Here is a 13,449-nt window from a genome sequence, read left to right as displayed (position 1 = left end):
AGAGACCCCTATTAGAGGCGTGCTTGTAGCCATGGCACGGGCCACCCCCACTAACACCACCACCACCAACAGAAGCAGGGTAAAGTGGTGAAGCAGCTCTTTCAACGGGAACAAGGCCTCTGTTGTTTCATTGCATTCTTCGGCCTTGTCTCCCTTTTTTTATTCTGTCCTGGCCTCCATCCCACCTCTCAACATCTTGCATTATACTTTCACTCTTCGCCATTCCCCTTAACTTCTTCCTGAGATGTTGCTTATTTTATTTCACCTCACTTCCTCTCCCCCCATCTTTTGTCTTTCCTTTGCTATATCAGATTAGTTTCAGTCCTTATTAGAATAAATAGTCTAAATAACAAGCTTAACACAAAAAAATTCACAATAAGATGTTTATTTGCACAATCACAATAATTGACACTTGAATTAAAGTAAACACCCTCAGTTTTTCCACAATTTTGCTCAAAAACTGCACTTCTAGTCTTGTCCCTGCACATTGCGCTACTAATAGTTATTGTTATATTTGTGCTCCCAATCTGAGCCACAGTGAGACTGATTTAAGCGCATATGTCTATACGAATAAGCAATAATTTGTATTGTGTGCATTTAAATCTCACACGCGTTCTTTATTAGGAAGAGCTTGGCTTCCGTTTAAAACTTTAAAAGTTCTAACTATGGTAAAATGATTGCTTACCTTAAAGAGCATTATTTTTGGAAAATCTCATGATAACACCTTCATAAATGTTGCATCTCACATTTGGGGAAACTGTCTCTAAATTTTGGAGAGCCTATATTGCTGGAATGTAACAAGCACATGCTAAATATGCTAAATAGTATTTAAGTTCTTAAGATTAACATGACATCTGTTTTTTTCGACTCCTATATTATACACCCCTATACAATTTTAAAAAGCCAATGTTAGCTGGCTAGTTAAGCTAACTGCTCAGCCACAGCTTTCAGTTTGCTATTTACTTGATACTCGTAGCTTGCAAATTGTAGTTTTAAAACAGCATTACCCATTAGGAGAGGTTGTTGGCGCTCCTATAGTTTTCAACATCTACTGTATTTCTAAACGGTAGGTTAGTTTTGTAAGATGTGTAAGAGTCAAATTTTAGCCCGCTAACAAAGTATTGCAACATACAGTATATGGGAAGGGTACGTACTATTATTCTGTATTACATGGAGCTGGAAAACAAAACTGGTCATTCCACCAGTATGCCTTAAAAGATAAATAACAACTTAAAAAAACCAACTTGTTAAAAATCTTTGTATACCTCGATATTGGAAAAGTCGAGGTATACAACTTTTTAAGGCCCATACCTTGTAACAAGCGTGACGACCATCTTTGCAAAGGTATGAGGACATCTGATGGTTCCTCTGCAGGTTTTCATGACAAAATCTCAAGTCTCTCAGCAAATTTCCTTCTGCCGGGGATCGTTCTGTAGTTCTGCTCAGCGAGATGTTTTAAAGATAGTCCATGACCTTTCCAGGAGAGTGTCCGTGCCTGAACTGTAAATGTGAACCTCTCAGTTTTGGCTGTAGAGCAAAGCTGTCACATAGATATATATATAATTTAGTTCCACTCAGCTGTCAAAATACAAACATTTTATTGACTACAATGTCGCTTTTCCTCTTGCTTCTACATTATAAGCTGTATTTCTAAGAATAGAGGGTTCAGGAGGGCACATATTGTTTTGACTGAAGCCCTTTCACTTGTCTTTCAGTTTGGGCTCGGTGGTTAAAGCTTGTCTATAGGCCTGACTGCCTTTCTTTGTTTCTTCACTTGTTTATACTTCTCACAGTTTATCGGCCGGCTTATATATTGACACAGAGTAGCTCTAAATGACGCTGCTCAGTCAATTTCTTCTGTCCTACTCTGTTCTCTTGTATGTTTAGGGCTGCAAATGACATGTCGAGTGAATGTCTTGAGGTCATACCCCTAGCTTTCAGAGCCACAAGCATGTAGGCATATTGGTAACATCTTGGTGTGTGTTTTTGGTGCATGCCTGTGCATGTGTGTATGTTCTCCTGTTCTTGCCTGTCTGTCAGTAGTCCACCTTCGGCTGTGAGGATATGAGGTCACACAGTCCTGACCTCAGTGCACCTGCTTCTTATATTAGTGTATAATATGCCATACAATGTGGGTGTTCTTCATTGAATGGCATAAAACCTTTGTTTCTATGAAACAATCTTTCTTTTCAATTGTGTAGTTCAGACGTAAATGTCTTCAGATAGTTCTGATTACTGATTATCTCTAATAATTCTTCATTGAATGTGTTCATGTTTGATTTACTCACTACTTATTTGGAGCAAAACAGTTTTATTCTTCTCTGACACTTATTATATAGAGCAAAAATATTTAATATGCCTTTAATTACATTTTGTCACACTGCATCCACTAACTTCATTCTGTTTTTGGGAATTTTATGTAACAGATCCACAAAATGGCAGATTTATACCCTTTCAAAAGGTGCAGCACCAAGTATTTAGTGTAATATCCAGCAACGTTTTACTCAAAAACAGACGTGGGCTCCGTCTCTCATTAAACTTGCCTGAATACTACTATCATATAAGGGACACTAAATTCCACAAAAGACCCCCTGGAGGGGTTTAAAAAAAAACAAAAAAAAACTTGCCTTAATACAGCAAACATTTTCAAAGAATGGTTTTTGTTGTTGACAATAGACTGAAATCAATTTCTGGACCAACAAAAATGGAGAACAATCAGTCTAAGAAAGTTAGGGAACTGTAAGCCTTTTATTTTTTTTTTTAATTAAACCCAATGTTCTTTTTATTTCCTACTTTGTCTCTTTAAAAGTTTTATACATTTTTTGCACTTTTTAATTGGTCAAAAAGAATTGTTGCCCCTGAGTACAATTAACTTAACAATTTCGAATACCACTGATCTAGAGTGTGTCGTGCATTCGGATTTAGCCACAATTTAACACACGGTATTAATGCGTTTTTAGTCATTATCCTCCTATGAGGTGAGCATTTTTACATTTTGCAGTCTAACATTGTCCCAGCAGGATTGCCCACATTTCACTCCATCTATATTTGATATGTAGGCCAAAAAGTTCCATTCTGGTTTTGTCTGGCCAAATCACTTTCTTCCGCCTACACGAGTTGTGGCAAGTCTTTATTTGCCACAACTCGTGTAGGTGGCAAATAAAGACCTACACGAGTTGGTGCCACTGTGTCAGTGGCCACTCATACGGAAAAACCAGATTTGCTGAACAAACAACGAATGATTGACTTGTTGAACGATCTCTCCCACCTAAGTTATGGATGTTTACGTCTCCTCCAGAACCTTAGTTGCTCCTCTCCATATTTTTTGAGGTTTGCAGTTGATTCTGTTTTCAGATCCTGCAGTTCACAGTTGAATATTGTTAACAGGGTTTCCCCCAGAAAATCTGCTAAGCCTGGTGGTAGGGGCGCTAGGGCCGTCCGCGTTTTTGTGTTAAAATATGTGAGAAATTACAAAAATGTGGCGGTGCACGAGGAGGCGTCATAATTCGGAAGTAATAGACAGACCATGGACAGGTGCAGGAACGGCACAATTGGTGCGCTCCCTTGTGCCTGGTTCAATGCGACAATAAACCTAGCTTAATCCGTCTTTGCAATTACTGTTGTATAAAAACTTCAGTATTTCCTGGTCTTCCTGACACTGTTTTCTCAATAATGTTGTCAAATAAACCTCTGAGGCATTCACAGAACAGCTGCATTTATATAGAATTAAATTAGACCCCGGGGGCTACTTCAGGGGGAGAGTAAATGGGATTGTGTATCCCATCTTTTGGAGGTTTTTTGTGTTTCATTAAATGGGAAGAATGAAATGTATCTGTAAAGCTTGAGAATGTTAGTTTGATGACAAACTTTGCATTTTGATGTAAATGTTAACCCAGATGTTCTATTTTCTTTATTTTCTGGCTTTTGGCTTGGACTATTTTAAGGACTTTAAAGCAGCAAGACTCTAATTGTTTTCATCACTGTTATCTCGCTCTTTCACGTTCAGATCCAACCCGTTTTATGAGCCGAGGACATCAAGCCCAGCACGGCCTCCCTCCGGCAGCCCCTCTCCTGATCTTGGCGGTATCCAGAAGAGGAGGGCCCCTCCACCCCCGAGTACCAGCACAGGCCCGGGTCCCAGTCCACCCACCTCCAAGCCCAGCTCTGGCCCAGACGGGGAGAGAGCCCAGCCTTTGGGGCCCAGCCCTCTGGCGGCGGTGATAGTGAGAGAGTTGGCCTCCTCTTCCCCAAAGGTGAGCTCGCTTCGTTTCGACTCCCAGGGAACCTGAGTTGGTTCTATGACAACTCCCAGATCCCTGAAACTACAACAAAAGAAAACAAATGGAAGGAATGTGAGACACTAAAAGGCTTAAACAAAAGCTGCACAGTGTTATAGTGAGTTTACAGAATCAGCACGGCACCTCTAAAGGTTGTGCTTATTAGAATCAAGCCTACCAGTATGTCAAGCTGTGTATGAATATTTGTACCACATGCCTGAAAAGTTCCTGCTTTGCAAAGAAAAGAACAGCCGATTGGTCAGTTGCTGACAAACCCACTGGATTGATCATGTGGCATCATGTAGGGGTGGGCATTTATTGTGTCGTTTATCATTTATTGTGATAAATTCCTTTTCATGATAAGAAACTTTGTTTCAACATTGTTGTCCCAAATTCCAGCTAGTGATTTAAAAAAAAAAGGACTCATTGTCAGATTTGATAATTCTACTGTTTTACGGTGTCCAATGAAAGCATCGATAAATTTAAAAATACACCATGTGGAGTTTAGTGATTCAGATCACACTTCTTTCTGACTGGTGTCCTAAAGAAGTATATTACAAAAGGGAATGTATTTCAACAACAGTATTTTGTTTGCAGGGCAGCACAACTATAACAGTTATCACAATAGTACAGGAAAATATAATAAAACTTCCAGGTTCATATTTCCCACCCCCAGCATCATGTCAACTGAATTACGTCACATATTATAATACAATGTAGACATAGTGAATGATTTTCCTCAGTTTTTTAGTGGAGTAAAGTGTCTATTGTTTACGTTTTTCCTACAGATCTCTGCTCTCGCTCTCTCTCTGTTTCTCAGTGTGGCTCATCTCTCTCTGGATGCGTCATTACTACCGAATGACTCGTGTTTTGTATGTTTGCAGTGTCCCCATCCAGTGGTCACTTTTTCCACATGCTTGATCTCACATTTATGGTCATGGAAACTCTCCATTCTATCATTTGTATCTGTAGGTTCTTTTTTTTTCCCTTTCTCATTGCGGTGGTTGTTTATTTATTTATTTAAATTAGTTAAATGATGGCTGGCTCTAATTAAATGGCTGACAGTCACACACTCACGGCCGGAGTCACACCACTGGCGGGGGAATGATTGGCTGCGGGCGTGGAAAGAAGTGGAGGCTAAAAACTGTGTGTGTGAGTGTAGGGGCGCTCAATGAACCTTTTTGCTGGTTTAAACATCGGGGGCTTAACTACAGCAGAGCGATCATAAGGGGGGGTTTGACCCCCCACTGCTCCCCTGTGCACACACTCACACAGTACAGTTACTTCCCGTGTGTCCTTCCTGCCTGTGACTGTTTTAGTGTAGCTGAGCGGTGATGCTGGCTGTCCATGTAATTATGGCACAGCGCCTTTATCACCTAGCTGCAGTTGCCTGTGACCATGGGTGAAGGGGCCTAAACCACTTTAATTACCCAGAGCCAGTGGCCTGTGGTGGGCCGCACTTCGCCAAGAGATCCCCCTGACTCTGGAGCTTTCAGGGAGGGAGGAAACACAGAAATAAAATACGAGTGTGGACCAGGGTTATAATAGTTGTGGGCTTTTCACTATAATTTAGTTTTATTTTGCTTTGACTTTTTGGTTGTGTAAATCAGCTAGTTTTAATTCATTTTTAGAGTGTGATTGCTAGTTTTTGTTAGTTATTATTAGTTAAATATTCTTTAGTTTTTATTAGTTATGGTAATAGATTTAGTTTTTTCATACTTTGGATCATTTTTAGGTGCAGAGGGTTAGGGTTCAAGAAGATCATAGTACTGCATTTTGATTTTGTAAACATCATTTGCGTAATGAATACTCGACAGAGTATACCATTTAAAAAAATGCGTCCAGTAATTGTTGAATAACCAAACGACTGGTGTTTTCTTCCAACTTTTGCGGTTGCCATTTTGTGGATTAGCATAAGTGCTAGCTGACATAAACCGCTTGTGTGGAGGGAAAAAAATTTTATTTTACATCAGTTCGAAAGCCAAATTAACCAATTCATAAATATGAAAACAAAGTATATTATATCAATAATTTCATTATGTTTTAGTTAGTAATTAGTGGAGAAAAACTTTAACTTTCACTGGAAGAACATTGTGCGTTTAGAAAACAGTTTTTGTTCATTTTAATAATTTTTTTCTCACTTTCGGTTTTTCTTGTTTTGTCAGTATTAGTTGACTATAATAACCTTGGTGTGGACGGAAACGGGGTTGTGCATTGAAGGGAAACGCGTGGAAGATGGTGAACAGTGGGAGGAGAAGATGGACAAGATGGCCACGTTATTGCACACAGAGGGATACGATGTTCATAGGAAGCAGGGGTTTGTTGACACATCCAGGAGATGTGAATAGGTTTCCCATTCTTATTCACACCAAGTGCAGTGATACACACATGGCCTTGCCTGCGCAGGGGTTGAGAGATGACCTTTGAAAGTGTGAAGTCAGAACGGATTAAGGGGAGACATTCCCACTACGAGAGGCCAAAAAGGAAACCAATACATTGCATTTTAAACGTGCACAGGGTGTAAATCTATGCTTAAGCTCGTATGTGTGCGTGTTTCCTGTTTTGTTCAGCGAACAGATTCCAGTGGAACTATACCTTCAACCTGTACGGCGTATTTGAGGTATGGATTTGATGTTTGTTTATTGTTACAAGCTATTTAAATTGGTAAAAATGATTTGAGTTGCGATAAATACACTTGATGTCAAATTTCTACGGAAAGCTGGCGTATCCAGTTTGATATCTATAACTTCCCCTGAAGGGTTTGTTTGGCCACACACGGATCTCTGCAAATCAAATAAGATTTTCAAAGTTTTGCATTCAATCAGTTGGTGGCCAGTTTTTCAGTTTGCGGTCATTGTTGCTAAGAACTTTGCCAGGAGCGTGCTGGAACATGCTGTGAAATCAAACAGTTGCAGCGCAATAATTCAGGCAAGCATTTCACATATTAAGAGATGTTAAGATAGAACAATGATGGGTTTATATATATATATATATATATATATATATATATATATATATATATATATATATATATATATATATATATATATATATATTTATTAGTTTTTTCAGAATATAACATACATAAATCATACATGAGAGTATGAAGCATATATATATACATATACACATATTCGCGGAGAAGAACAATGATGTTTTAATAGGAATATTCAAGGTTTCCCCCAGAAAACTTGCTAAGCCCCTTTGGTTGGGTGCAAGGGCAGTCATTCATCCAGCGTTTTCGAGTTAAAATTTGACTTCTTCGTTCTTGAACAGATGTTTGATTACCTTCGCCGTAGACGCTTTATCCTCCTTGTCATTGCATTAGAACAACCCACTTCACTGGCAGTCTGTGAAAAATCGGCATGCCTACAGGACATATGGTGTGAGCCGAATCAATCTATGTATCAATTATATATGTATATATTAAACTCTAAAAACAGCTTGCAACTCAGGATTTTCTACAGTGTGACAAAAATTCAGTTGGTTGTTGTGTGAAACAAAGTAAATCTGTCAAGAAGGAGTTAGATGATTGCATTGTAAACTAAAGGAATCGAGTAAAGGAGCCGAAAAATGTTCTGAAAGTTTTTTTTTTTCTAATGTGTACCATTCACTATGTTTTCAACTAATGATTAATTTAGTAATTGATCACTCTATTGATCATTCTGATAATTCATAAAATAATTTTGATGATATTTTAAGCCTTTGCATTAGAAATTCATAAATAGATGCAAATAAACATTCATTTTTAAATAATAAACCTTTTGTTGTCTAAAATGCAAAACCATAGCATTTTTTTATTGTGTGCTTGATCGTTTGTAGTATCTACAGCTACTTCTGACATCAACATGTGAAAAGCTCAGCCGTTTCAGCTTGACTTAACATCAACACAGTGTAGAGCTGATTTGTTTCTTATTTTTTGGATTGATTAACAGTTCGAAAAGGTACAACGATTAGGAGCTAATAGATTTTTAGTATTTTACAGACTTTGAACCTGGGGAAAAAACGAAAACTATGCCACTAGAGGAGTACTGGGTATGATATATTTAAATTTTAAATTTAAAAGTACTGTGTATATATTTCTGTAAAGTTTTGGTTGTTCTTTTATCAAATGCCTTTTGTTTTGAGTCTGTAAATTCCTGTTAGTTATTTAATTGATGACTAAATAAGGTGACAATAATTTCACCGTAAAAAATGCCTGTTCCTTTTCATGTAGGATGCCACTTTTTATTGTTTTTTTGTGTCTCTGAGGTCAATCTCCAAGTTGTCGAACGCGAAGCTTGAGGCTGTCAGCAGACAGTTCATGTCTTCATGCCAGCCTACCCGTCTACTGTCCTGTCTGAGAGAATACAGATCCTCAAATGTGTCAAGTTTCGGATTTGCAGAGGAGCTGGAGGGATGAAAATGTCTGTGGGATTAATGTAAATGAGCGGAGGGAGTTCCTGTTGGGCGGGCTGGGAGCTCTGTCTGGTCGGATTCAGTCCATCTCTCCTCTGTGGAGCTGATTTCTCCCCTCCCAGTAACTCAGTTATCCCCTGCTCCTCCTTTTGTTTTATCTCTGTCTCTATGCCGCAGTCAGACCGCTCTACACTTAGATGCTCTTATCTTTGGATTTTCATCAGGTTTCCGCTTCATGAATTATTTGCCTTATTTTCATATAGAGAAAAGTCAAAAGTTGGCATGTATGCGACTAAAAGTTCACACAAAAAGTTTCATATCCACTTTTATATCTTAATTTATTTTGAAAAATCGAAGAAAAAGTTGGACATTTACAGTTCTTTTGTTGTTTGCACAATATACCTAATCAGGGTTTGTGTTAAATGTAATAAATGGTGGCGCGCTGCCACACCTTCAGAATTAAGTTTTTTTTTTATATTTATATACAGTATATATATATAAGTTAAAACATATATATATATATATGTTTTAACAATGTAAAGCATATGAGATTAGGCCTGTCAGGATAACAAATTTTGCTGGAAGAGAGAGAAAAGAGAAAAACGAGAAATCATGCAAATGGAAATTATTTTACTTGTTTTAATTTCTCATGTAATTAATGTATTGTGACAGGCCTCCTATATTTGTGCACTTATACTAGTTTGAAATGAATTTAAATATTATGAAACGTTAAAATTAAATTTATTTTTTAAAAACCAACACCTCTGACTCCTGTCTGTGTGGCTGCGAAGCTGGCTACTGTGCGCTGCTCTCAGGCATGAAGTAAAACAGGAGACAACAGGGCAAGATGGAGGGAGAGAAAAGGCAAAATAAAGGTATAAATGTATTCAATTTAACCTTCCTTAGGTACTTTTATTTCAGCTTTTCTCTCCCTCCACCTTGCCCTGTCGTCTCCTGTTTTACTTCATGCCTGAGAGCAGCGCAGAGTAGCTAGCTTATGAAAGCCACCCTAATGTTAATATTTGTTACATTTGAACAATAAAGTAACATAGTTAATTGATATAGTTTGGCCATCATGCATAATGTTTCAGTTACGTTTGAAGGCTCTCTGTTTATGAGGACAGCCCACAGCCAGGGTTTATAAAGCAAATCTTACAGGAAACGAATGCCATTCATTTGCCTGACTTAAATTCTTATTTCCTAAAACACAGCTGGTCAAGTTTATTTTATTGTTCCTGCTGCGTCAACACACTCTGACTTTACAGGGACGAACATTTAAACCATTAGCAGAAATATTTTTTCACTTGTAGGGCTTCTTTAATTACTAATGTTAATCAAAGGGTTCAAATGAGAGTTTTGTGGGTTGTGAGAGCTCCTGTGCCCGGGGGGTGGCAGAGGCCAGAGCCCCTCCCTCCTGTTTTCACACAACCTCCTCCAGTTCAAACTACCTCCAAATTGAAATTAAACTAAATTAACATTATTTAATTGAGTTCGCACAAGGCTGGGATATTTCTTAATTAGCTTTTACTAAGGTTCGCAGCAGGAGAGGATCATATACATACTGTGAGGTGTTTCTGAGGTTACCGTGACGACTGAGGGATGAAGACGGAAGGAAGCTCGAGAGACGAGGACAGTCATTTCTTGCCGTCTGATCTGTGCCTTGTTGCTCCCTTCGTTATCATTTTGTACAATCCACAGTTATTTCATCTTGAGATAACTTTGACGAACCTTTTTTGAAAGGTTCGTCAAAGTTTAACAACTTAACATTTAACAACTTAATGAAAGTGGGTCACCTTGACCTGAAATATGTCATATTGCTTCTAAAGGCTGGTTTATAGTTGCTTAAAGATGTTTCTGTTCTGCTTTCCAAGGTTACATATTTGCAAATACTGGCGTTTTAATTTGCTTGCATTACATAGAAAGAGGAGACACTAATTTATTATAGCAGAAATGGCCTGATTTTTTTTTTTTTTTTTTTGGTAGTACCAATGTTTAAAGCGATATGCCACCAGTATTCCCGGTGCTTAGGGACCACAACTGCCTGCGAATAAAATCTCTCTTAAAACAATTGTAACTGCCTATTTTAATTGTTCAAACCCTTCATATAATTTAATATGTTTAAGTAGCTGGACAGGAAAAAGGGCCGAGAATTTAATCCGAGGCAATTGCATTGGTCACTGTACCCATTGAATACAGTGCACCTGCTTGGCTTCCCTGACTAACATGCATTTTAATACACACAGTGGAAGCCATCTTGAGACTGTCGCAGAAGCTAGCATCTTATGGGGTTGCACTAATTGGTGACCAGGACAATAAAAAGCGATTGCAAATGCCAGTCAATAGCATGTCAAGTAGCATTGCGCTCAGGTATTTCAGCTTCCAAGTGGTATCTTATTTTTTCTATTTACAATATGCTCTGCAGAGAAATTTACGAATTGGCAAAATTTCTGCTGAACCACGAATAGCCAAGAACCTGTTGTAGTTTGAAACCACTAAAATGTGAAATTATATCTTTCCCAATGTTTACTTTTAACAAGATGCTAGAGAAGGAGGGAATTTGTCTCCAGCTGGATAATGCTGTCAATATAACATGACAGCATGTTATATTTTATTTTTATTTTATCTTGTCTACAACTACTACTCAGTGGTGGTTGTTGTGTGTCTTGTCTCTATGCTGCTGTAACTGCGAAATAATTTCCCTGCTGGGATGAATAAAGTAATTCTATTCTTCTATAAAGGTATCCAATGCTAATCCTCCCTCAACTGTTACTGCACATTGCTAACCAGTTGGCTGAAATAATTTTAGCAATGCTAACAGCCAACAATTTTGGATGTTAGGAAATATATATTTTTTAATACAATGATATTGTGAAAATATTGGACGGTCGGCTCATGCCTGGTCAGAAATATGGCTTGTTTAGAATGTAAAGCTCTTAGAATAGAGTTGTTTCTTACTTTGAAAGCCAGACGAAGTAAAATGGGCAAAGTAGTCCATTTCTCAGACCGAAGCAATGAGGCCTCTGTGGCCACGTTAGACTTTCCATAAGCCCTGTAATATTAGGAGAATAATCCTCGAGAGGAGTAAGGCTAAATCATTACCTCTCAATGTCTGCTTTTTGCCAGTGTGGACCCCTCCCCAGACCTTATTTGCTGTGTGAGTGGTCTGTCATTGGATCTTGTGGGAGAACAGAGACATAGTTTCCTCTACCGATGCTGTTTAGGCCCAATCATGGGGGCTTCCTGTGTTTCAGGCTGAGTGGCATCTCTGTCAACAGGTTAAGAGAACAGCACAAGGTATCACTGCCATTCCCTCTTCGCCCCCAACCCCCGCAAAATATTTGAAAGAAACATTTGTGTACTTTCTTATAAGTTTCAGTTGACATTTAGCTGTGCGTAAATATTTAGATCAGAGCTGATCTTATTTGAGAGCCACCGATATTTGTTTGAAAACATTAAAAAAAAATTTCATTTGAATTGTATTCTCCGTTGTTTGGAATGGACACGCTGCTGTGCATCGCATGCACTTACACGTGTTGCGAGGTGCTACACTTTTATCCCGCAACCGTAATGCGGCTATCATTTCCGCACCCTTTTTCCTTCTGTCGGGCGCATGTCAAGTTCACAAGTTCCTCCACAAATCCGCGGACGGCTCGCTCTCCTCGGCGCCCGCTGCCGACTGGTGTAAAAAGGGCCTTCCGCAAAGCGCCGCTTGTAATCTGCCTTCAGTAAGTCCTCCTTAGTTTTATCTGCCAAGGATTACCTCGCAAGCTGCGAGAGGGGAGAGAACGAGCAGGACGCGGCGCACGAGACGAAGAAACGAAAGCGAGCCGGGACAGAAAAACGATGAAGATGGAAGAAAATGAAAACAAATCACTGTGTAATCTCTGAAAGAATAGAGACCTGGCTTGGAGTTAAAGGGAAGTTTCCCTCGCCGCTCATTTAGAGAGGGAATTGACTAATCCCTCCATGATTGATGTCAGCTATGAGAGGCTCTGTGGCAGACTAATAGGGCTTATGAGGATGACCAGAAAGTCCTCTGTGTGTGTATATGAATAAACCAGACCTTTTTGTCTTGTGGGTCCCTCCACCCAGTGACCACAGAAGCCACGGGTTTGAATGACATAGCAGGCCAAGAAGGGGTAACTTTATCTTAATCTGGGTTTAATCTGCCCCAGTCCTCCAGGTGTGTGTGGGCTTAAACCACCAAAGATCGAGAGGTTTGGGGGTGAAGTTTAAGAGGGCTTCAGGTGAAGAGAGAACCCCGTGCACTTGAAAAGCCCTTGGACCTCCAGTCGGACTAAGACCCCCCACACATTCAAAAAACCCAGCACTCATTTAGCTATGCCAATCCTTCCAGCCATCTACGAGTGCCCCTCAGTTCATTTTTAATTGGATTAACCCAATCATACTGCACCGGTTAGAAAGACCTGCAAATTGTTTGATGAATAAGCCTTTTGATATGCATTTTCAAATGCATGTAAGTGTTTAGGAGTATGAGTGGCCACACATAAATTCTCTAGTATGTGATGGAGGAAATGAGAATGAGTTTTAAATGACAAGAACTATTTTTTTAAGCACCCAAATATTCCGCCTGTGTTAGATAACCACATGGTAGAGAAATTGGAAAAGCAACATTTTTATAAGGGTGTATTGATGTATCAGCTGGCCAATAAATCAACCCCGATTTTCCTAGTTTTGGGAGATGCTATTTTTGCTTGGCTGTATTATTTTTTGTTATATTTTTATATGTATATTTCTAGTTTAGCTTGTATAC

At 39.0% G+C, this 13,449-nt stretch overlaps 1 protein-coding gene across 9 annotated transcripts in view; it reads left to right on the top strand.

Moving 5' to 3' along the window:
* ehbp1 (EH domain binding protein 1) overlaps positions 1–13,449 on the top strand; it is a 163,632-nt gene that overhangs the window by 46,697 nt on the left and 103,486 nt on the right. For all 9 annotated transcript variants that reach the window (XM_023327204.1, XM_023327199.1, XM_023327198.1 and 6 more), the window contains one exon: positions 4,007–4,253. In XM_023327204.1, coding sequence (XP_023182972.1) covers positions 4,007–4,253 — 247 coding nt within the window. The remainder of the gene's footprint in view (positions 1–4,006; positions 4,254–13,449) is intronic.

The sequence above is a fragment of the Xiphophorus maculatus genome, chromosome 22 (genome assembly GCF_002775205.1).
Source record: "Xiphophorus maculatus strain JP 163 A chromosome 22, X_maculatus-5.0-male, whole genome shotgun sequence".
In the NCBI taxonomy this organism is placed as follows: Eukaryota; Metazoa; Chordata; class Actinopteri; order Cyprinodontiformes; family Poeciliidae; genus Xiphophorus; species Xiphophorus maculatus.
The sequence above is the reverse complement of the archived record's forward strand: the minus strand, read 5'-3'. Positions and strand labels throughout refer to the sequence as shown.